Source organism: Gopherus flavomarginatus, chromosome 7 (assembly GCF_025201925.1).
Source record: "Gopherus flavomarginatus isolate rGopFla2 chromosome 7, rGopFla2.mat.asm, whole genome shotgun sequence".
In the NCBI taxonomy this organism is placed as follows: domain Eukaryota; kingdom Metazoa; phylum Chordata; order Testudines; family Testudinidae; genus Gopherus; species Gopherus flavomarginatus.
In genome coordinates, this window is record NC_066623.1 from 87,782,423 (window position 1) to 87,806,614 (window position 24,192).

Genomic DNA, 24,192 nt, shown 5'->3' on the forward strand with positions numbered 1-24,192 from the left:
TAGTCAGGCAGCCAGCATCTAGGCTGTAAGGCACAGAGAAAGTGGATCTGGATGGAGTGTCTTCCCATTGTTTGGGAGATAATGTCCAGATCCAGGGCTAATGTTATTGGAGGTTAAACTGAAGATCCAGATCCAGATCCAGGGCTAATGTTATTGGAGGTTATACTGAAGAATCTTTATGGGTCTGAGAACTATAATTACCTGCACCCAGAGGTTGTTATCAATAGCTACATTGTCTGAGCTTCCACACTGTCCTCAGAATTAGAGGAATCAGTGGAAAGATGTAAATCAGCCCAGGAGATGAGCTGAGGAAAAGTGTCCAATAGAGATCCTGGACTCAGATTCCCTTCTGAAATAAAAGGTTTGGCATTTCTTGTTTGACTCCATAGCAAACAAGTTTATGGCTGGGTGATCCCATTTGTGAAAGATCTGTGATTGACTGAATCCTTTATGGACCATTCATCGTTAAAAGAAGAGTGTCTGCTCACATGACAGGTGAATGGCTGTCAGGGTAATCTGATGTCGGATGCACCAGTTCCATATGCTAACAGCTTCCTGGCATAGTGGAAATAAACTGGTTCTTCCTTGTCTGTTTATGTAAAACATTGCCAGGATGTTTGTCATGCCTGTATTGTTTTACCATGAATTAGAGGCTGAAATGTCATATACGGAAAACAAATGTCTCTGAGTTCTAAGATATTTATGGGAAGATGAGACTTGTCTCTTGACCATAGTCCCTGAGTCTGATGTTGATTCAAGTGTACTCCCCATCTGAGATTGGAAGCATCCATTACTAGCATTACTGTGGACAGAGGAGAAGAAAATCGAGCACTTCTGCATACTTGGATAGGATCCTTCCACCAATCTTGTGATAATAGGACCTCCTGAGGTATCTGCACTACCATATCTAGGTGGCGTTTGCTTGATGGGTAGCTGGACTTCAACCAGCCTTGAATACATCAAGGCATGAGGAGTGACAAACATGCACAATGCATGTAATCTAGCATTCTTAGACATTCCCGTACTGTTGTCTGAGGATTGCTCTGTAACTGACTCATAGGCTCTGCCACAACTTCACAGTTGATGGACAGTAGGTATGCTGTTGTGCTCCTACAAATTCTGTCTTTTGGAAGGATACTACAGGTGACTTCTTGCTTACCCTGACGTGGCAAAGTGTGCCAGGATGTAATGGATGTTGTCTGAGACCTGCTGAGGAGAGGTTCCTTAAATGAGCCAGTCTTTGAGGTAAGGTAAACATGAATACTCTGTAATCTTAAAAATGCCTACCACAAGGCACTTGGTGAAAACTCTTGGGGCTGTTGATAACTGGAATGGCAGGACTCTACTGGACACATGAAGTCCCTAGTATGACAAACCAACCGTTGGCTCTATGACTGGGGGAAACCAGCCCGACAGGAGTTGAAGTTTTCAGTTATCCACTGAGACTTTTGTATAATGTAGGTTGCAGTGTATCAATAATTACTGTATATTGTCGTTGCTCCATAGATCAGTCAGGTATCTGCGCTATTTAACCATTCTGGGCAGTGACACTCAACATATGACTGTAGAGATGCATGTGACTCATTAAGGTTCCCTGTGTGGTTCTCATAGAATCCATAGGTTTGTCCAGAGCTCTTTTCATTCTGCTTGACACCTCTGAACTGGAGCATTACTATATTGCTTGTTTTCCCCTAAGGTATTTAGCATATTTTTGTCTTGAGAATTAATTTATCATTTAAACAATTGAAAGGGAAAAGAATTAAGATGTTTTATGTCTACAAGCACAAAAGAAGGCATGGGCCCTGCCCAAGGAGCAGATGTGGTTTTCAGAGAAGTTTGTGTTCGGTACACATTTTGTTTCTATAGGCTTTATCTGTTATTATAGAAAAATAAGTTTTGTCACCAGTTATTTCATGGAATAAAATAGAGGTGTATCTGGGTGCCGCTAATAATTGTATGTGTCATAGCAGACAAGTTTTCTGTCATGCCCTCATGTACCTTTTCTAAAAACAGCACTTTGGAATGTTTAACGCATTGTGAGCTTGGCACCATGATGTGGTTTATGGATGCATTCTGAATACTGTACTTCTACAAGTAACATAACAGTGCTATAACATAATATAGATATTTATGGGAGTATCACTGAGAATCAGTGGGAGCAGACATTTTAGTCCTCAGCCGCTCTACCATACTTAGTCATACAAATGAGTCTTTTGAGAGGTATTAAGTATCATGGGGTAGCCGTGTTAGTCTGTATCCACCAAAACAACAAGGTCCAGTGGCATCTTAAAGACTAACAGATTTATTTGGGCATAAGCTTTCGTGGGTAAAAAACCTCACTTCTTCAGATGCATGGAGTGAAAGTTGCAGTGCAGGCATCTTTCACTCCATGCATCTGAAGAAGTGACGTTTTTTACCCATGAAAGCTTATGCCCAAATAAATCTGTTAGTCTTTAAGGGCCACCAGACTCCTTGTTGTTTTTGAGAAGCATTGTTTATCCAGCTGCTATCTCTGTAATTAGTCATATACTATAACACTACATAGACACAGGCAGATAAAAAGTTTCACATTTACTTTCACATGGTTATGATACAATTGAAAAACATACCATGATATCTCCTCAGCTTATTTTGTTCAAGCAAACCTTTGGCTTTTTTAACCAGTTCCTCTCTAGTTCTTTCCATATGCCTTCTTTCTGCCTTCATTTGTTTCAGTTGTTCAACCATCTTGCTTTCTAAAGAAATTACAACCTACACTTAGTAAAGTTCTGGATGCTAAAAGTGGGAAAGGCCAGCCATAGTTATGTCTCAGTGAAGTGCATGTACCATAAAGCATGCCCAACTTTTTCAGTTTCTGTCCCTTGCAGGCAGGGCCGGCGCTTCCATTTAGGCGACCTAGGCAGTCGCCTAGGGCACCAGGATTTGGGAGGGTGACAATTCGGTGGTGGGGGGTCCTTCCGCGCTCCGGGTCTTCAGCGGCAATTCTGCGGCGGGTCCTTCACTCGCTCTGGGACCCGCCGCCGAAGTGCCCCGAAGACCCGGAGCGCGGAAGGACCCCCTCGACCGCAGAATTGCTGCCAATGACCGGGGGTGCGGAAGGACTCCTGCCTAGGGTGCCAAAAACCCTGGCATTGCTCCTGCTTGCAGGTACATAGAATAGGGATTCTCACACTCCACTATACTATCTCTAACACTGGCCACTACTTGATGCTTCAGAAAAGGGTTATAAAAATGCAGGACGCACCCAGTCATTTATAAATGCACAAATGAATTAGAACTAATGTCCATATTAAATGCATATACATCACTAAAACTATATTTAAAAGGGAAGGCACGAGAAACATGTTACATGTGTAGAAAACTTGCCAGATACCCAAAAACTCAAGAGAGCTATTTCCTGCTGAAAGCATTTTGCTAAATATACTGCAACAAAATGGTTAGTTAGTGACTGGGGGCTAAATTCAGAAAGGGGACTTAGAGGCACCAAACTTCCTTTTTAGGCACCCAAGTCCAACATTTAGATGCCAGGAGCATTTGCAGAATCACTGCCCAGCTGCCACCCAATCCTGTAGATGCCTACACTGATTCTACACTGTTAGAATCCCCTAAGTGTCTTGGGGTATGTGCAAAGCCATCTACATTCTGATGGTGCTGAGCAGTTCAGCTCCCAGCTCACACCTGAGCTCCAGGGAGATTCGTGGACTAGGCATTCCCCCGCCTATCTCAGCTGTCGGGTGTGATCTAGTACATAGTGCCAACTCCAGGGGTGCTCCAGGGCTAACTAATACTTTCCACTTATAAATTCACCTTTTTAAATAAACATTCACATCTTGAATAAAGGTTCAATTCCTTGTAATTTATTGGAAGCGTGTACTTACTCTCTGTCTGAAATATGGGAACTTGAGATCTGTTTATAGAAAGAGATGGTGGAGGAGGAGGAGAAATGTATTGACTTGAATACTCAAGACGATTTACATTATTCTTATCTGTCTAGAGGCAAATGAAAAGTATATAAATGCATAATATTGACCCTTGAATACTTGTACTGTATTTGGAGAAATGTTTCTAATCAAGTTAATATGCATGAAGGGCCAAACTCAGCCACTCCCTTAATCTGTACTGCTCAATAAGAATGCATGGGTGAATAGGAGGTCTGAATTTGACTAAGCTTTCTTTTTGTGTGTTATCAAAATAAATGTTTACTAAGCTCCAGTCAGTCAGACCTCTGCAAACCAAAAGAAAGCAGTAGGGTTGCAGAGGTAAATCTGATGGTAGAATTTAGCTTAAAGAACTTTAATTTCTGGTGATGATGCATGAGAAGAAAATAACCTAGCTTCTTTCTCAGATCCAGGTTGAATTTTAGGGTTGATAGAAAAACAGAAATCTTTTTACTTGTAAACTGAGAACATTTTATATAGAAATCATTGAGATACAACATGAAGCTCCACAATGTCAATTTTATAAAATCACATTTCTGAGTAAGCTGAACATTAACATTTCAGGTAACTTTTATGAGATTTCCATTTCTCTTACACATTTCTGAGAGAGATCCTTTGATACTGTAATGAATCTTTCACTATCCCTGAGAAATGTACTGAATTCAAAGATTTCATAGAATATTAGGGTTGGAAGGGACCTCAGGAGGTCATCTAGTCCAACCCCCTGATCAAAGCAGGACCAATCCCCAGACAGAATTTTACCCCAGTTCCCTAAATGGCCCCCTCAAGTATTGAACTCAAAACCCTGGGTTTAGCAAGCCAGTGCTCAAACCACTGAGCTATCCCTCCCCGAATTGTGGCAATCTTTTTTATTATGTAGCTTTCTTCTCATCGAGTGATAAATATATTTATGTGTGGTTATCTTTTATCATTAATAAAATTTAAAAAGAATGTAAATATGTGTATTCACACACTCTGTCTCTATAATTTATGATAGTATAAAAATAACTTGTACTAAAAGTCACTCTTCACAGACGATCCAGCTGGTGTGAGGTTCCTTCTGACATCTAACAATCATTTTCTTTAAAAAACAAGAACCTTAAACTACTGTAAAGTAGAGCTGTGTGAAAATAAAAAAAAAAAGTGGGAAAAATTGTAAAAATGTGTGTCAAATATTGAAATTTTCAATTTTTTCCAGCCAGCTCTACGCTAAGTATAGCAGAAGTCATAAGAGCAGCCTTTGTGTTGTCCAATTCCTTTCCTAAGAGTCTACAAAAATTATTCAACTAGCAATCAAAAGTCACACCACTGCAGAGGGCCCACATGAACTCTAATTTCCGAGTTTAAGTGGTACTCAGTACCTCAGATGTGTCTTCTGCACAGTTTCAAAGATGCTCTAATTTTGGCTTTATAGATATACTATACCTGTTGTTTTCAGAAGTCTCAACATACGTGGTTTTTTATATTATACTTCAATGGCATTTGTACTTGAATGAGGACTTGAAGATATTGCCACTAGGAAATGGATACTAACTACTAAAAAGCAGCCAATGTCAATAAATCTATATTTATGATGAGTAATGAGCAGGACCAAACTCAGTTAAGATTTAAAAAATATTACAATAACTAGTAAATGTAGTCTCTATTAAGCGAGACAAGCTGCTAGTCACTGTAAAGCCTGCTTTTGAGGGGTTCATTGATTGCTTAAGCAGTTGTTGATATTATTCATTTGCAAATTTGTTCTAGAGCAGAATCAACTTTTTTCAATTATACTGAAACCTACATTTGAATAGTGCATCTCTGTAACCTGAGCCAGCTGTACTGAAAATTAGGAATTTCCCTGCTGGGAGGTATGGATCTATTTCTTTATACTATCACTAATATTTTATCTTTGAAAACATACCTTATCATCCTGTTTGATACCAACATCAGTCACAGATTCTCTAATTCCAGACTGCTGAGGGCTGAAGATAAAATCAAAGCACCAAGTAAAAATTAACTTAAAAAACAAATTTGTCTTAAATTTAATTAAAGTATATATTTTTCTCCTTAGTTTCATTTAATAGAAATACTTAAAGAAGTTTCCATTAATGAAATATGTTGTCAGTACAACTCGTCACTATAATTACCTTTTCTTATTGTGCAAATATTCCTTGTCTCCATCTTCCAGTGATTCTGGAATTCCGGAATCTCCTGTAGTGTTTCTTCCCATCCTGATAGCTTTTAGATTGCCTCTATTTTCCACATTTGCACCCATCACTATAGGGATTTCTTCTACAGCAAAGTACAGAATATTAAGCAACATATACCATATTCAAAGGTCCCTTTGGACTTTACTAATGGCCCACCAAAAGAACCAAGTTAAAAATAGGCCTTCTTAGCATCATTAAGAAAAACTGGAAAGCTCACTGTTTTGCTTTAGGGAAAATACAATGAAACTGTCAACTACACTGCATACAAATATGATTTTGAACATTTCTCGATTTTTCATTTGAAAAAAGATAATCCAGTAATTTATATTTCCAGTGTCTGACTTCAAAGACAGATTCTGATTTTGTCTAAATCAAATCTATATATTCTCAATGTTATTAAAATGAGTGGCAATTACATTAAGATCCAATGTTCAAAATGAAAATATTGATTCAGAGGATGCATTTCTTTCAAACAAAATACAATCTTATATCTTTGTATAATTAAAGAATTTTAGAGTTTTTGAAAACACGTGAAAATGTGCAACATTAAAAGAGGGATGGGATTCTCTGAACCATCATTTTTTTCCATTATAAAACAGAAGTTTGGCTAAAACTTTGATAAGTATCCAAACCATTGGGTGCTAATCCAAATTGCTGCACATCCAGGGGTTTGCCTAAATTAACATTTAGTAGTGCCAGTGCACTTGAAAACTTGGAATATTATTGCATCTAGTAGTTTCGCAGTAGAAGTTTTATTAGCTAATGCTAAGATAGGACAATGTAAGGTTTTTATATTTGATTGTAAAACTCTTTTATTAAGATTTTGAATACTGTATTAATGATGTGATTTAAAACTGTAATTCCATCAGAATGGATGCTGAACAAAGAATTAATTAGTACTTTCTTTATTATATCTTCTTCAGAAATGAAAGACAAGAAGATGGTGATAGGCAAGTGTCATAAACAGAGAAGAAAAGTTAATAGCACAGAGGTACTTTATATCTCTTTGACTGTAAAGGGTTAACAAGTTCAGTAAGCCTGGCTGTCACCTGACCAGAGGAGCAATCAGAGGACAGGATACTTTCAAATCTTGAGGGAGGGAAGTTTTTGTGCTGTGTTGTTAGTTTTGGTTGTTGTTCACTCTGGGGGCTCAGAGGGATCAGACATGCAACCAGGTTTCTCTCCAAGCTCTCCAATACAGGCTCTCATAAGTTCAGACTAGTGAGTACTAGGTAGATAAAGCGAGTTAGGCTTATGGTTGTTTTCTTTATTTGCAAATGTGTATTTGGTTGGAAGAAGTTCAAATGTGTATTTGACTGAAAGGAGTTCAAACTGGTATTTTGCTGAAAAGATTTTAATTTGTACTTGTATACTTAGACTGGGAGGGTATTCCCAGTGTCTATAGCTGAAAGACCCTGTACCTATTCCATTTTTTTTAAAATTTACAAAGATAATTTTTACTGCTTTTTCTTTCTTTAATTAAAAGCTTTTCTTGTTTAAGAACCTGATTGTTTTTTTATTCTGGTGAGACCCCAGGGGACTGGGTCTGGATTCACCAGGGAATTGGTGGGGAGAAAGGAGGGAAGGGGGAGAGAGAGGCTAAATTCTCTCTCTCTCTGTGTTAGGATTACTGTCTCTCTCAGGGAGAATCTGGGAGGGGAAGAGAGAAGGAGGGGGGAAGGTGCATTTTCCTCTCTGTTTCAAGATTCAAGGAGTTTGAATCACAGTGATCTTCCAGGGTAACCCAGGGAGGGGAAGGCTGGGAGAGGCAACGGTGAAGGAAAGGGTTTACTTTCCTTGTGTTAAGATCCAGAGGGTCTGGGTCTTGGGGGTCCCCGGGCAAGGTTTGGGAGGGACCAGAGTGTACCAGGCACTGGAATTCCTGGTTGGTGGCAGCGCTACAGGTTCTAAGCTGGTAATTGATCTTAGAGGAATTCATGCTGGTATCCCATCTTTTGGACGCTAAGGTTCAGAGTGGGGAATTAGACCATGACAGCAAGCTACTAACGTTACATCAGTTGTCACTTACAATCCAACTATACCCATTTAATCAATTATTTCCTTTTAATCGGGTAGTAGAGTAAGGTAGTAGACCATTCTTAGGAGACTATTATAAATATTGGCTTCCAGTACTCAGCAATCATCCAGTGTTAGATGAAAATGTGTAGCTGACAGATCTCGTTCAAAAAACCATTTTCAATTCTGGCATATAATTGTTATCTTTATTTTTGCTTTAATCCCACCCACACCTTTGTACTATTTCCATTATAGTCTATTCAGGGAAAAAGTTCAGTTCTCAGTTTTAGGAGTCAAACTCTTTAATACTGTAAAAGCAAATTAAAATTCTACTTTGGAGTACAGTAGAAATATTTTCCTTTTCTGAGTGTTAAGAGCATGGCTAAATGTAAATTGCAGTAGATATGGTTAACAGTGAAAACTGAAGTGAATGAAATTACTTTCCCTGTTATAGTCTAGTTCAGATTTTGATAAAGGATTTTAACAATGTAGTGTTCCTAATTATCATATGGAAATAAAGTCTTTTCATGCAAAAATCCACTGAGCATGTTTAAGTATTTCCCTGTATCAGTAGACAGGGATGAAGGAAGGCTCAGCCAGGATAAATCTTAGCTGCAGATCTCTGATAGTTTTTTCTAGGACAATCTTAAAAGGCTTTCATTTTAAAGTGTAAAATAGCTCAATAAAGTAGCTGTCTATAGATTAATTGTGCCTTGATATCAGAGGTTAAAAATTTTGGGTCCCATCTTTCAGTTCTTAGGCAAAACTTCTACTGAGGTCAATGGGAGTTTTGACTGTGTAATTTGTGCCTGATCCAGAACCCATTAACACCCATAGCTTTTAGATCTTTAGACCTTTTCTGTAAATGACATTGCCAGAAAATAACTAAAATCTCACTATGTATTTGACAAGGTACATGAGGAAACATTTGTGCACTGTGGAAACTAAGATATTAGTGTACCCACAAAAATATATTTGTAAGTCAAAATTTTGAAAGTCAGGTGTCTAAAATTAGGCTTCTAAATCTATAAGGCATCTGAATAAATTATTTTGATTTGCAGGGATGCTGAACATCTACACTGAATTCCTTGGGTGTTGCAGGCGCAATGGATTTAAAGGCCTAATTTTAGGAACTTGTGTTTGAAAATGTTGAAGAAATCATATCAGTCAAATGGGGAACAGGAAATACATATATGTGAAGGAAAAATGGGACAGTTGGACCTTATGTATTGACATAAACCCATATTTCATGCCATAGATTAATAAGGATAGACCATTACAGTAGGAGGCATATGGTGTAAAAATTATGGATAAAATCCTGGCCTCACTGAAGAGAATAGGAGATTTGCTGTTGACTTCAATGAAATCAGGATTCTAGTTATGGATTTTAATAAAAGTTTACATTTACCATCTGAATGTTCTAGTATATCTGGTTAAATGATAAATTCCAGATGGGAAAGAAAACTTTCTTAAACTTAAATTAAGACTGTAAACATCCATTAATTACTTAAGGGAACATTTTGGTTCAGTCAAAAAAACCCAGCCTTGAAATTAACCTAGAAATTCTGAAAAACATGGAAGCTTGCCTCCCAATCTCTTCATCTCAAACACTAATAGATTAAAGCAAATTCAGAGTTTCGAAATCAAATCATTTTGGAATTATGATGAGCTAAACAAATTCAAGAAAACGTTCAAGAAATAAACTCACTTCTTTTTTCAACCTTATTTCCCAAAGGCCTTTTTCATTTTGCTTCAAACTGTCCAGAAAAATTCTACCCCAGCATAAAACAATGGTTGCAAAATTTCAGGTAGATTTTGTGGAAAATAGGAAAGCGGAAGTCAAAGTGTTTTTTATAACAGAACACTGGCTTCACACGTTTAAACTATTTCTCCACAATAAAATTTAGAGTTTATGGTGAAATTCAATTAATCTACATAACTGGTCCTATATATTGCAAGGGTCACAAAACACTGGATGCAGTTAGAGCATTTTACTGTGCCTTTGGCACAACAGGGTGAGGTGAAGGAAAGAACTGGATTCCTTTACTTCTGTGATTCCAAATCATTCTTATACCATCGTTTGAACAGTTTTTATAGTGAAATTAGAGATTTTTTAAATTCTTATTTAGCTTTATATGCCCCCTTTCTAAAAAGCAGCCTTAAAGAGAAGATGATTGAATTAATCATACCTTTTCTTCCAGGGGGAATGGGATTTTCCTGAGTCTCATTGTTCTTGGCTTGTTCAATGCTCTGTTTTACATGATGACCTGAAATAGTCCCTCTGTCTTTCTGACTCCACCTAAGTGTATTAGATTCGTTCTGATCCTGGCTTAGATGATTTTTCTGAGCACTTTCCAAAGATGTAGGATTTTTTCCAGACTCCCACTTTGTGGAATTTAAACTACTTGGTACTTGGAGAGATCCATTGGATCCAATTTGGTCTGCATTACAATTGATCAGATTTACATGGGAAAAGAAATACACAATTTTAAAATTGCTCTTTAAAATGTTAATAATCATACGTTTTATTTTCTTCAGAGTCCAATAGCTGAAGACTTTTGAAAGCCTTCAGAAATGAAAACAAACTAAAAGTGATATTCACAAAAGAGCAACACATCCCAAATATGTCTCAAAGCAAAGCAGTAAGGAATAAGTATAACCAGATCACATACACAAAATTAAAAAAGGAAACAAACAGATTTTGAGCTTCCCCTAGATGACACCAATGACAGAAAGAGAGAATTTCAGGGTTAAACAGGCCCCTCGAAAGAAGTCTCCCCGCTTCCTAAACTCAGTGCTCTTAGTGGAGTTCATGGTCACAGTACAGAATCTCAGACCATTCAGATCTTGGTGATAAACAGGTCAGGGACCAAGGCTATAAAACATCATAAGACTTATTGGTTGCGCACCTTGCCAAGTTTGCATATTACATCAGTTTCAGACCTTGTGCAATCTGTTTTACCAACCATGCTGCCTATGCAAGAGAGGCTCTCAATGAAAACCCAGGGATGGAAAATAGGTGGCACAAATTACACACCTGCTGGATTTCTCAGGCTGCCAATTCAACCCCTGCACATCCCAGTGAAAATATCCTTCTCCTGCTTCCAACAAATTGTCATTTCCCTAATTTGAGCCTTCTCAGGGAAGAAAATGGGATTGTGCTTGTGACGCTGATAGACCAGCTTAAATCAAAGTCACAGGCCAATTCACTTGTGTGTGAATATCAAATAAATGTTACGTAGGCTAGGAGGAATAGGACAGTTAACTTGTGTGTGGATATAAAAAAATGTTAATGTTATTGTCTTCACTTATTTGCAACCTGTTGAATGTTATCACATTACATTATGTATATCCCTGTACTTAATTAACCCTAGATCAAATGTGTATGTTAGTATTAAGATGGGAATTTACTTGATGAAAACTAATGAAGGATTGTTTCTGGCTGTCACAATGTGTTTACATTACATTTATCCATCACACAAATTTGGAGGCTTGGAAATATAGAAGACAGCTAACTTCAGAGCATGGGTCATTTTGTTTGACAATGGATATTCACAGACTCTGTTTGCGTTTAATCAACAAAGGCAGAGCCCATGCTGCAAATGAATATGGCTGCCAGGTGGCCTTTCCTGAAAAGATGCTATAAGAATGGATTCAGGGATAGATCCTGTATCTAGGGTTGTCAAGAATCTGGTTTTTGACCATAATACCCAGCTGAAAAGCGACCCTGGCGACTCCGATCAGCACTGCTGACCAGGCCGTTAAAAGTACAGTTGGCAGCGCAGTGGGGCTATGGCAGGCTTTCTGCCTGCCCTGGCTCCACGCAGCTCCTGGAAGTGACCGGCATGTCGCTGCAGACCCTAGGCACAGGTGCGATCAGGGAAGCTCTGCATGCCACCCCTGCCCCGAAGGCCACCTCTGCAGCTCCCACTGGCTTGGAACTGGCCAGACATGGCAGCTGCCAGGAGCCAGGGACTATGCCTTAAGCCTTGCTACGCCATCGACAAGGAGCCGCCTGAGGTAAGCGCCACCTGGCTGGAGTCTGCACCCTGAACCCCCTGCCCCCAGCTGGAATCCCCTCCCGCCCATTAACTCCCTCCCAGATCCTGCACCCCAACCCCCTACTCCAGGTCAGAACCCCCTCCCACACCCAAAAAACCTCCCAGAGTTCACACCCAGCATTGTGTTGGCGGGAGATGCTCGCCCGCTGAAATAGCAACTGTCGCTTGTTGAGTTGGTTTTATTAAGTTGACGGGAGAGCGCTCTCTCATTGACACAATGTGGCTACACAACGATCTTACAGCAGCACGGCTGTAGCAGTACACCTGTGCTGCTTTGAGCTTGTAAGTGCAGACATGGCCTTAATTAGTTTACTACAGAAATTGGCTTCAGCATTGTCTTTGGTGAGATCTGAAGTACCAGCTTGACCTGGGTAAGTGACTAGCCCTTTGGGGTTGGGAGTAACCCCTAATGTGATGTGATATTTGGTATAGTGACCAATATCATAAAGTCTAGTATGTCTGGGTGGCAAGGTAGGGGGACTGTTTGTGACTCCATGGTAACACTAAGGGTACGTCTACACTATCCGCCAGATCGGTGGGTAGCGATCGATCTATCGGGGATTGATTTATCACGTGTAGTGTAGATGCGATAAATCGATCCCCGATCACTCTCCTCTTGACTGCTGAACTCCAGCAATGTGAGAGGTGGAAGCAAAGTCGACGGGGCAGCTGCGGCCATCGATCCAGTGCTGCGAGGACACGAGGTAAGTAATTTGAATTCGATCTAAAATACGTCGACTTCAGCTATGCTATTCTCATAGCTAAAGTTGCATATCTTAGATCGATCCCCCCCCAACGTAGACCAGGCCTAATATAGTGATCCAGGCAGGCATATATGTTACTGGCTTGGTGAAACCTAATTATAGATATACCACCAGTTTGGGATGTCTGCCCTGTTTTCTGACAGTCTGACCTGAGACTGGCACTCACGGTTGCGAACCACTTCAGATAGCATGATATTTCTTTTTTTTTCAGCTTCCTTATAAAATATAAAGGCCTGAAACAGCAAAAGAAACATCAAGTTTTATCTTCTCTAGCTTTGATGGAGAACATATTGGAGGTCTCTCATGTATATTGTGAGGTTTCTCATCCCTTAACTCAAAGGGCTGTGTGTTAAATATTTGAAAGAGATCTTTTCTTCCCTCCTTTTGTAGAGTATTTTGGTTTAAGTGTGCGTTAGCACCAAAACAAACAACAAAGTTTTAAATCTCAATTAATCAAGTTTTAATGGCATGACCTCCCTGATGTCATAACCATACCAGTTCTCTGGCTATCCACAGTCTCTCCCAGAGGAGAAAAAACCTGTATTGTAATGTAAAAATTAATCTGAAAAAAAAAATTAAATACAATAAAAATCACGCTTTCAGGCCTACTTTATGCATTCTAATCAGGCAAAAAAGAGCAGAAATCCATTTCTCTTCTTTTACAAGTCAATCTGAACAACAACAAAAATCACCAAATGCGAAGTACAAAGAAGTAAATTATTTGACCGTTAGTTAGTATAGTTAGGTGAAGGAAATGGCTTCATCTTCAGATCTGAATTTGATAATTTAAGTCAGTCTTATTCTAACATTATTTCAACAGGTTTGGATTTGTTTGGGTTTTTATAGTGTAATTGGCCATTTTCTTTTTCAGTTCCTGTTTAGGTCTGTACCAAAGTATCTCATTCTCCCTTCCTCATACTAGTTAAATCTTACCTTTCCTTCTATGTGGAATCTGTTTTTCCTGAGTCCTGTTGTTCAGGCTTTGTTCAGGTTTTATGTGCATAACTGAAATCATTTCTTTTTCTGTCTCATTCCATCCTAAAGAACTAGAATCTTCTTGATTCTGCATGAGAGTATTTTTCTGTGGACTTTCTAGAAATGTTGGACTTTTTTCAGGCTCTTTCTTTGGAAGATTTAAAGTACTTGGTCCATGGGGAGACCTATGGGATTCTGCATTAAAGTGCTGTGTATCTGGAGTTGTTGATGATGAATAAGCAATTTCTAAGTGGTCCACTCCAGGGAGTAAATATAATTCGGGATGAAGTGCCTAAAATATACCATATGTTAATTAAACAAGGAAGAAATAAGTGACATGAAGTGCACACATAAAATGATAACTTGAAAATTATATGATACATACATGTGGAGGAGCAAATAACTTGAGTTTCAGTTCTGTTTCTTGCTTTGCCTTCACCTTGGAACATAAAAAAGCAAGTAAAATCAATAAAATACTTCTGTAAAAGGAATGCAGCATACCATTCCATTTGTATGTTATTTTCTTTGTAAATTACATATGACAAATTACATTTATTACACTAGCACTTTGGGTGGGAAGAACATAGACAACAACTCTCTGTTTTCTGACATGACATCTATTCATTTGTACTTTTGTCAGACTCCAAATGTGTGCTATAATCAACCCAACAGGAGTGTGTGTGTAATCTTATAAATATCTTCACCCCCTTACATTTTCACTTAGGGCTTTAAGGACCTGAGCCAATTCCCAGCTGAAGTCAGTGGCAATACTCCCGTTTGACTTCAGTTAGAAGTTGGATTAGGCCCAGTCTGAACAGGGTTAAGTAACATGGTCCTCTCAATTCAATTCTTAAAACAAAGCAAATATTTTATTGTAGAAAAAGAATCCACTGTCTCTCCTGCTGACTTCTACTGTGCTTAAGGAATTTTTTATTAGTTGTCTTGATATCTTTGGCTACATTCTTTTCAGATTTTTTTCACTTAGTCCTTATAATAAACAAAATCTCAGGTGATCAATGCATATTTAAGAGTATATTTGAAATCAGTGTGTCTTATGGAGAATAAGAAATCTGAACTTCTATTTAACCCCATCTTTAACCAATGAAATACATTCAATTAAAGTAAATATGACAAAATTCTGCTCTCAGTTACTCAAAGGCAATAACATCGATTTCACTGTCTACAGTCAAATTATTAAAAAAAAAATTAACATGTTTTCCTAATTCAAATGCCCTTTACTTTGTAAGAAAGGTGCAGCTCTTGGAATAGCTTACATTGTTACGGTTGTGAAACAGCAGAACAGAAAAACTCAGCAAATATTTGATCACAGAGATAAAAATACAAGAGGTTACCATGACCCCAAACAAACAGGAAGATTATACCAACTGCATAGGACTACTTTAAAATTCACAAGATTAAAACAATATTTACAGCTTCGTGCTAAAAATATCCAGTTATCTATGCTAGGATATTTTAATTTTCTAACTATTAAAGAAAAAATACTTTATTAAATATCTGACAATCGCAGTAGAGCAGGGTAAAAACTTCTCTGTTTTGCTTCAGAAAAGTTTAATGGGAGAAAAAGTATAAAATGTTACCTAATATCCAGTTTCAAAAAAATGCAAAAGAAGAAATCTAGGGAAAATGCAGAAATAACTTACCACTGCTAGCTTTTTCCCTATATGTTTCAGAAATATAAACTTATCTGCAACAGCATCTTCACCCAGGAAGTCTCCAAGCTGCTCCCTCAGTGCTCTCAGTGTGACATGACGAGGCACCCTAGAACACCATTATTCATTATTACATTTGTAAGAAATGATGATGGCTATTTAGTTTGCAATGTGAGAGTGTGCCTGAAATCAGGGCCGGATCTAACTTTTTTGCCGCCCCAAGCAAAAAAGAAGAGCGCTGCCCAGCCATACCCCCGCCGCAAGCGCCACATTACCGAAACCCCTGCCCCCCCAGCACCATGCCACCCAAAGCCCCGCCCCTGAGCACCACGCAAGCCCCTGCCACCCCAGCACCGCTCCGCCCGAATCCACGCCCCCGAGTGCCGCGCAAGCCCCCACCCCCCCAGCGCCACTCCAGCCAAAGTCCTGCCCCCGAGTACCATGTAAGCCCCCAACCCCCAGCGCCGCCTGAAGCCCCCGACCCCCTCCAAGCGCCATGCTGCCTGAAGCCCCGCCCCACCCTTGAGAGCCGCACCAAGCCCCCCCACTGAGCACCACGCCGCACCCCTGCTCCCCCCAGCGCCACGCTGCCCGAAGCCCTGCCCCCCCAAGCGCCATGCCATACCCCCGCCCCCTCGACTGCCGCGCTGCCCAAAGCCTTGCCCCCCGAGCGCCGCACAGCTGAAACAAAAAAAACCCCCTCCAGTGCTGCCCCCGACGAACCAAAAAAACCCCAAACAAACCCAAAAAGCCAAGCGACGCCCTGCCCCGAGGTGCCGCCCCAAGCACATGCATGGTCGGCTGGTGCCTGGAGCTGGCCCTGCCTGAAATGTTGCATTTCCAGATCAGCCAGGCTTAGTGTTTCAAAGTCATGATGGTGCATCACAATATGATGATACTGTGAATCAAATGCGATCACACCACCACCTGAGAAGTGTTCACATATCTCCATACAAAAAGCAAAGGGGCAGGACCTGCAATTTGAAAAAGGTGTGGGGAACACTTTTGTTTGTCTGACACTAGAAGACAAAATTACTGGGAACTACAATGAGGGCATCTGTGAAAAAGACAGAGCTTTCTTCGTGGCAGGCCTAAAACTGCGGAATCAGTTCCCCTAGGAACTAAGGAGTATCACAGATGCTCTCTAAATGCAAAGTGCATCTTGCCTTCTCTAATAGAAACATACAGGTATGTGTGTGCACGTGCGTGTGCGTTATTAAACAAAATACTCTACAGCACAAAAGTCTTCCCCAGAGAAAGATGAGAGAACAAAAATATGCGACAGATGTTTATCATGTTAGTGGACAAATTGGAGAAAGACCAGAGGAGAGCAACAAAAATGATTAATGGTATAGAAAACATGGCCTACAGAGAAAGATTGGAAACCTTGGGGTTGTTTAATCTGGAGAAAAGAAGATTTAGAGAGGACATGGTAACAGTCTTCAAGTATGTAAAAGATTGTCATAAAGAAGAAGGTGATAAAATGTTCTTCACTGAGGACAGGACAAGAAGCAATGGGCTTAAACTGCAGCAAAGGAGATTTAGGTTAGACATTAGGAAAAACTTCCGAACTGTAAGGGTAGTTAAGAACTGGAACAAATTACCTAGGGTAGTTGTGGAATCTCCATCACTGGAGGTTTTTAAGAACTGGTTAGACAAATACCTGCCAGCCACGATCTAGATAATACTTAGCCCTGCCTTGGTGCAGGGAACTAGACTAGATGACCTATCAAGGTTTCTTCCAGTCCTACGTTTCTATGATTCTATGGTGCTTAATGTGCTACTGGAAGGTACTTAGGCCTGGTCTACACTAGAAAATTAGGTTGTTTAACTACCTCGGTCACAGGTGTGAAAAATCAACACCCCTGAGCAGCACTGTTAAGCTGACGTAAGTCCCCCTATGGACAGTTGTAGATTGATTGAAGAATTCTTCTGTTGACTTAGCTACTGCCTCCTGGTCCTGGGGAGGTAGCTTACCTAGACTGACACGAGAATCCCTCCCATCGGCATAGGTAGGGACTACACAGAAATGCCACAGTGGCACAGCTGTGCTGCTGTAACATTTTAAGTATAGAAAAGCCCATGGATACCAAGGTAGCATAGAACAGAAATGGGACAGAGCCAACTACATGAGAATGCAAGGTTCTACTTGGGAATTTGGCCTCTCTTTGGTAGGCTGCCTCCTGATATGCTTTGTCTTCACTTGCTGTCCATCCTTCAGGGATAGTTTCCCACAGCATGGGACCTTTTGGGATGGTATTGTGACATGAGGATATTATGAAATATTTCAGATCTCATCTCATGAGCCAGAGCTGACTTTTCTTTTTATTTCCTTGTATATTCTAAGGCTAGACAGGTAGGCTAGAAAATTTCAATTTAAAAAACAATGTTGTTATTTAATTAGAGCACGAGAGTTTATCTGAAAATAGACAAATTTACTATTTTTGTCTTTCATTCATGTAGAAAGAAAATCTAATTTTTACCTCAACATTTTACCTCAAAAAGAAAATATTCATTCTTTGTCTAAATCTTTGAGTGTCAAGATTTATCTAACAGCAAATTTTTGCAGCCAATACAGCAACTCCTGAAAATAAAGCTAGAGCATATAATGCAAATACAGATAAAATGTTCCCTGCAACATCGAAACAATACAATAATAAACATTTGATATGTTTACCATAAGCTAAGCAGGTACATAATTTCATACCCCCAATTTGTCTGCAATACCCATACTTTGCTATTTTAAACTTGATTTCTACATTGCAAGATCTCCATCAGTGATTAGTTTTCTTCTCAAAGCACCACAAAGAATGTGAGAGCATATTTACTTTTGCATCCCTCCATGCTTTGTAAGGAGTTCTTACTGGGGCTCATGTGACAAGGACAACTAGCTATCCTTACAATGCAAGTGAACATTTCATTGTATTAGACTGCGTGGTACCTATTACCTTTAGATCATTTTGATCTTCTGTAACTTCTCTGCACCCACAGGGTTCCTAATGGCTGTTCTTGTGAGTAAAGACTATAGTCCCCTTCCTTACCTGTGAACACAGACTAGGGCTCAATCCTGCTTTACGTGGGAGTGCATTGGGTTTCAGCTGGTCATTCACAATAATATTACCTGCCTTCAATAGGAAATCAGGGGTAACATTCTTTTAAAGCATGCCAGACAGTGTCTTTTTTCAACTTAAATTAACTGTAACATTCAGTTCTGTTTCTTAAACTCATTAGACTTCTAGTGGTGAAATCAATGGCAAAACTCCCATGACTGCAAAAGGGCCAGGATTTTATCCCTAATATCTTGTACGTTACAAAAGAGAAAACATTCAGAAAATAAAAAATGTTGAAGGTTAATCCTTTGCTTTCTATTGCAAGGTCTGGTAAAAATATTTTAGAAATTTGGACCCTGATTCTGCAATGAGCTCTGCCCAGGTAGACTCCTATGCACGCATGGAGCCACATCAGTTTCAATGGGTTCCAAGCAGAGCTCATTGCAGGACTGGAGTCTAAGTTACACAAAGGACAATAAATATGGACAGGCAAACATTCCAATTGTATGAACTACTCTTGTGGAATTCATGTTGCTGTCTAACCATCCGTCCAACATTATGTCTTTTTAAAAGGAAGGCACTCTCTTCTCTCTCTTGCTAATTCCCCTTTTGGAAATGAATTTTAGTGGTCCAGAATCTTGGCTATGGTGGAGCTAAGTTTGGTGTAGCCCAAGAAAAGCAAAGATGGCTGTGTGCCACCTTTGTGTCTCCTGGATTCTGGAAGCGACCACAGAACACGAACCTCAAGGGCTGTTCTAGCTGATGCTGTGCTGCAATGGTTCCCTATAGAGCTATCCAGCTGCATGGATTAGCTGAAGCACTGTATAAAGGAATTACTCACAGGCACAAAGTTAAGCATGTGCAGGGCGGCTCTAGGTATTTTGCCGCCCCAAGTATGGCAGGCAGGCTGCCTTCGGTGGCAGCCTGCGGGAGGTCCACCGAAGCTGCGGGATCAGCGGACCCTCCGCAGGCACGCCGCCGAAGGCAGCCTGTCTGCCACCCTCGCGGTGACTGGCAGAGCGCCTCCCGTGGCTTGCTGCCCCAGGCATGCGCTTGGCGTGCTGGTGCCTGGAGCCGCCCCTGAGCATGTGCATGTGTGTATGCAGGATTGGGGCCTAAAGCAGCATTTTCCCCCGTTATTTAGCAATTACTCACCTTATAAATCCAGCTGAAATGAATTTGCTAGTAAGATCTGCAGAAACTGTATTTAATGTGTAGTTCCACACTGCTTCTGGGACATAAAACACATGAAGCTCTACCAACTAAATGCAGTGAGAGAAAATTATCTCCGTTATAGATATACAGTAAGCATTTAAGTAATATAAATATTGGCACAGGGTGAAGTATAATATAACTCCACCAAAAGGATTTATATAACAAAAAAAAACCCCACATGGCATAATATTCATAAACCACTGCATTGTTCATTCTGGTGTATGTTATATTCTGTTGTTCTAGCCTGTCACTGTCTTGTTAATTTTGACTCTAAACTCTTTAGGGAAGGTATTGTCTCTAATTCTATATGTGTACAGTGTCTAGAACAATGAGGCAGCTTGACTGGTCCCTAGGCACTATCATAGTAAAGATGATAAATGAATATGCCTCAAAATGCTTTTATGGACTTGTCATATTTCAAACAATTTGATCCAATTAGATTAAACATATACATGTTTTTAATGCACACAAGGCTTTTACTTGGTATCAGTGAACCAGTTATTTAAATAACAACATTTAGACTTCCAGAGTCAGATAGATTTTCAAAGTACTGTATAAACATGGTTGAAAATCATTATCAGGTAGTCAGTTGCACAGGCTTTGGACTGGCAGCAGAAAGGAGATTCACAATAATATAATAATAATAATGGACCAAATCCTGCAGTATTAACTCAGAAATTTTCCAGTGATAGGATTTGGCTCACAAATAAGAAAAATAGCTAAAGTGCTGACAAATGTCAGCCATGGAATAATTATCAATGATATTTTGTAACACATTTTTTCCTGATTGTAGAGATTCACTTTTGCAAATTAGAATGCTTCAGTAGAACTATAAACTTCGGTCCAATATCTCCTTTCTGCACCTTATAAACTTCACTCGTTTTCATTTTATAAAATTATAAATGTTTTCTATATTAATAAAAATACTAATGCAGACTCAAGACCAGCAGAGGAGTTTACATCTCTCAGTCATTGTTTGCAGACTCATGCAGACATTATATCAATTTACACTTGGTTCACGTTCAGCAGGCTCTCTCTGCAATCATAAATTCTAGAAAATTACTTTAAAAAAAGAAGAAAGAAAATTGGGTTCAGCACAATTTGAATATTTAATGTGGGCCACATAAATAAGCATAAGGGCTGGATTTGGACCGCCGCACACATTTCAATTGATAGCATGTTCAGTGTGGAAATTTTTCACAGAAATAATGTTGGAACTATTTTATCTTTAGAAGTCAGGAGAGAGGAGGAGCCGTGCTGCTGTTGGATGTTACTCCGCTAGCAATGATTGGAACTGACTGAAAATATTTGAAGTTCTCAGAGAGATAAGTGACCTCCCAAGATCTGCAGAGCGCTAAGAGCCTGATGCAAAGGCCACTGAAGTCAATGCAAAGGCTTCTATTAACTTGAATAGGCTTGGATCAGGGCCTCAGTGTAAAACTGTGTGTGAAGACGCTTCTATGTGCTTGTGTTGAGGGAAAGGGCTCAGTGCTTAATTTGTAACGAAAGACGTGCTGCGGCTCAAGCAATTAGGTGCTGGGAATCAAGGAATTTATTTACATTAGTAACTGATTCAGCAAGCCCAGAAGTGTCAGGGCTATGAACTACCAAGCCTAGAGGTGCCAGGCTCAGCCCTGGCACAAATTAATCACTATCTCTACTGCCTTGCATCTTGCGTATTCATATACACTTTTCCAGATCAGAATGCTGGCATTTTACAGCTACTTTTCATGGGTGTAAATGGCTACACAAAGTGTAAGGCAATGGAAAATCAGGCCCTTTATGCTCTAGTTTTACTCCTTGTCTTCACTCTGAGTCATCCAACAGAAAGGAGTATAGGGGCCACCATTAACATACATTCGTCTTATTAATGACAAATGCACACTGAGGTCCTGACAACACTAGGGGAAAATTTCAAAACATTTCCAGGTTTCTAACAATTATAGCAATAGTCCAAGTACTCAACTGCACAGGCCAGTAGCTATTGAAACCATGATTGGATCTGAACTGAGGCGGCTTAGGCTTAAAACTTTGTTTAAAACTGTGATGACAATGGCAGCCCTGTTGATAACTGAACTCCCAATACTGCTATCTTTGATGCAGCTAAACCAGTGTTAGCAATAATGGGAAATTTTTGGAAAAGTTTCCTAGTGTATTTGTGGCCTATATAAACAACCAGCACAAATAAGCTTTAGTGAACATTCCTATAAACTTTTGGGTATTAAATATAAATTAGACTTTGAATGGTTTTTCATGTACAAGCAGATATTTTCTTCACACATCTGCCAGAAAATGTTGCATGGCAGCAATTTTCACAATTTAGAACAGTTATACAGATTTTCTAAAATATTCAGAGCAAAAGTTCTCACCTCTGATGTTGGTGGTCTAGTCTGACTGAATGACATATTCACTGATGCCTGTATTGGGTGTCACTGAATTCCGGATGGCTTTTTAAATTTCTTTTGTATCTCAGCATTACTTTACAGAAAGGGTTATGATAAATCCTGTAAGTCAAAAATGGTACTCCATTCAGTTTGAATCTGTTTCCACTTCATATAAAAGTTAGAGAAAAAAGCAGCAGAGAGCTTGTAAGAAGATCCTGGTTTCAGGCTGAAGGCTTTGCTTCCAGCAAAACTTGAAGACAAACTGCAAAGAGCTAAGTATTGACTAGTAGGCTTAATACTCTCTTTGATGTGAACACACCTTCTATACAACTAAATATCACCTAAGTAACCCAGTGAATTGCATAATTGCAGTTGGGCAACTGAGGTTTGCATTAGTATTCTGAGTAACATTTTCCATTCTTCTTTCATCAAAAAGTATTTAATTAACGTATATAGTTTTCTATATAGTTCTACAGTGCATCTAACAAACACAAGATGTATTTCTTTCAGTGTCTGGATTTATTTTGTGTAGGTGGGCAAGAATGGCAGCGTCTGAAACCATGCAGTCATTCACACCTGTGACATTTCAACATGCATGAGTCAAAACAGAAAAGTATTCCAAGAACATTTGGCTTCATCCATAAAGCAAGAGAGGATGTGGGAATGGGCAAGTTCCTGTATCATTAATCCTACCTGTGGATATGCTCATTTCCAACTGTAATAATTTTTCCACTGATTCCAATACCCAGATTTTTCGTGCTATTTAACTCTCATTTTAGCAGGGTATTGAACCATCAATGCATTGTTTCCCATAAAGGCTTTCTGGATCAGTGTTGGAAGCTGACAAAACTTATTGGTAACAGGACACATCTTATCTAGACTGATAAAAGCAAATGCCTGGTCAACCCAGAATAAAAGTTGTTTCTTGGCCTGAGTACAAGGTTCAACATCAAAAAGGCACGTACACATCCTTTTACACAACACTTGCATTAGGTCCTCTCCTGTGATTCACTACTTGGCAGGTTGCTGACAAGTACCAAATATGCTAGTATAAACAGCCTGATGATCAGTGCTTCTGTTTTTTTTAGTTTATTCATTTAATTTTGGGAGGATTATTTTTATCATTTTTTGAATTTTATGTAGATGTCCAAAAATCAGGGTTTTTCATGGCTTTCTCTTTGTGTGTGTGTATATATATATATATATATATATATTACTCATTACAGTCATATATGCTGTAATGAGTAATCTCTTTGTAATGTTCCCTAGTGAGAATCAGCAGGGTCTACAGAGACGAATTAATGCTGCAATATGTTAGTGTTCATTACAAATCACACCTCCCATAGTCTGCATTACTGCTCCATGTAGACAAGCCCTCAGACACAAGTAACTTTTTCTGGTGTTTACTGGATAAACACCAATTTAATTTGTTTTGCATCAAGAGTGTTTTATTTGTGTTTATGGGTTAAAACCTAAATTCAGAAGCCCTACTTATGATTAATAAACAGAGACAGACAGATTATCATTAAAAGGACAGAATTGAGTATCTGGCTTTTATTTCCAGTTCTGCCCTTCGCTGAGTTCTGATTCTGACTTCAGTAGTTTTACCTGAGTAAGGAACACAAGGTCACTTTGATCAGACTCCTCTTGTGAGACATTAGGAGAGTCACTTAACAGCTCTGTGCTCAGTATCCCTATCACTAAAATGAAAATAATAATTCTCACCTGCCTTCCATGGCTGCTAAGTCTTGATTAATGATTGTTCATAAAGTGCTTTAAGATCCTCAGTAAAAAGACCTGAAAAGTGCAAAGTATTCTTCTTCCTCTTATTCCATTTAGACAAAAAACACTGTTTAAATTTTTCATTGATAACTGAGATTACCATATCTAATGTTTCCTTTAAAACAACAGATTTAATTGTCTCCTC

General features: G+C 39.3%; 1 protein-coding gene across 5 annotated transcripts in view; it reads right to left on the reverse strand.

Annotated features, from left to right (window-relative positions):
- SPATA1 (spermatogenesis associated 1) overlaps positions 1 to 24,192 on the reverse strand; it is a 43,869-nt gene that overhangs the window by 18,232 nt on the left and 1,445 nt on the right. For 3 of the 5 annotated variants that reach the window (XM_050962173.1, XM_050962171.1, XM_050962174.1), the window contains exons 1-10: positions 22,251 to 22,510; positions 19,822 to 19,928; positions 15,608 to 15,725; positions 14,332 to 14,385; positions 13,905 to 14,238; positions 10,336 to 10,587; positions 6,068 to 6,212; positions 5,842 to 5,902; positions 3,879 to 3,990; positions 2,610 to 2,735 (exon numbers count right to left, since the gene is read on the reverse strand). In XM_050962173.1, the coding sequence (XP_050818130.1) occupies positions 2,610 to 2,735; positions 3,879 to 3,990; positions 5,842 to 5,902; positions 6,068 to 6,212; positions 10,336 to 10,587; positions 13,905 to 14,238; positions 14,332 to 14,385; positions 15,608 to 15,725; positions 19,822 to 19,928; positions 22,251 to 22,286 (1,345 nt within the window). In that variant the 5' untranslated portion in view covers positions 22,287 to 22,510. Of the gene's footprint in view, positions 1 to 2,609; positions 2,736 to 3,878; positions 3,991 to 5,841; positions 5,903 to 6,067; positions 6,213 to 10,335; positions 10,588 to 13,904; positions 14,239 to 14,331; positions 14,386 to 15,607; positions 15,726 to 19,821; positions 19,929 to 22,250; positions 22,511 to 24,192 lie in introns of those variants that run through there. The other 2 variants (XM_050962172.1, XM_050962175.1) reach the window with 2 other exon arrangements.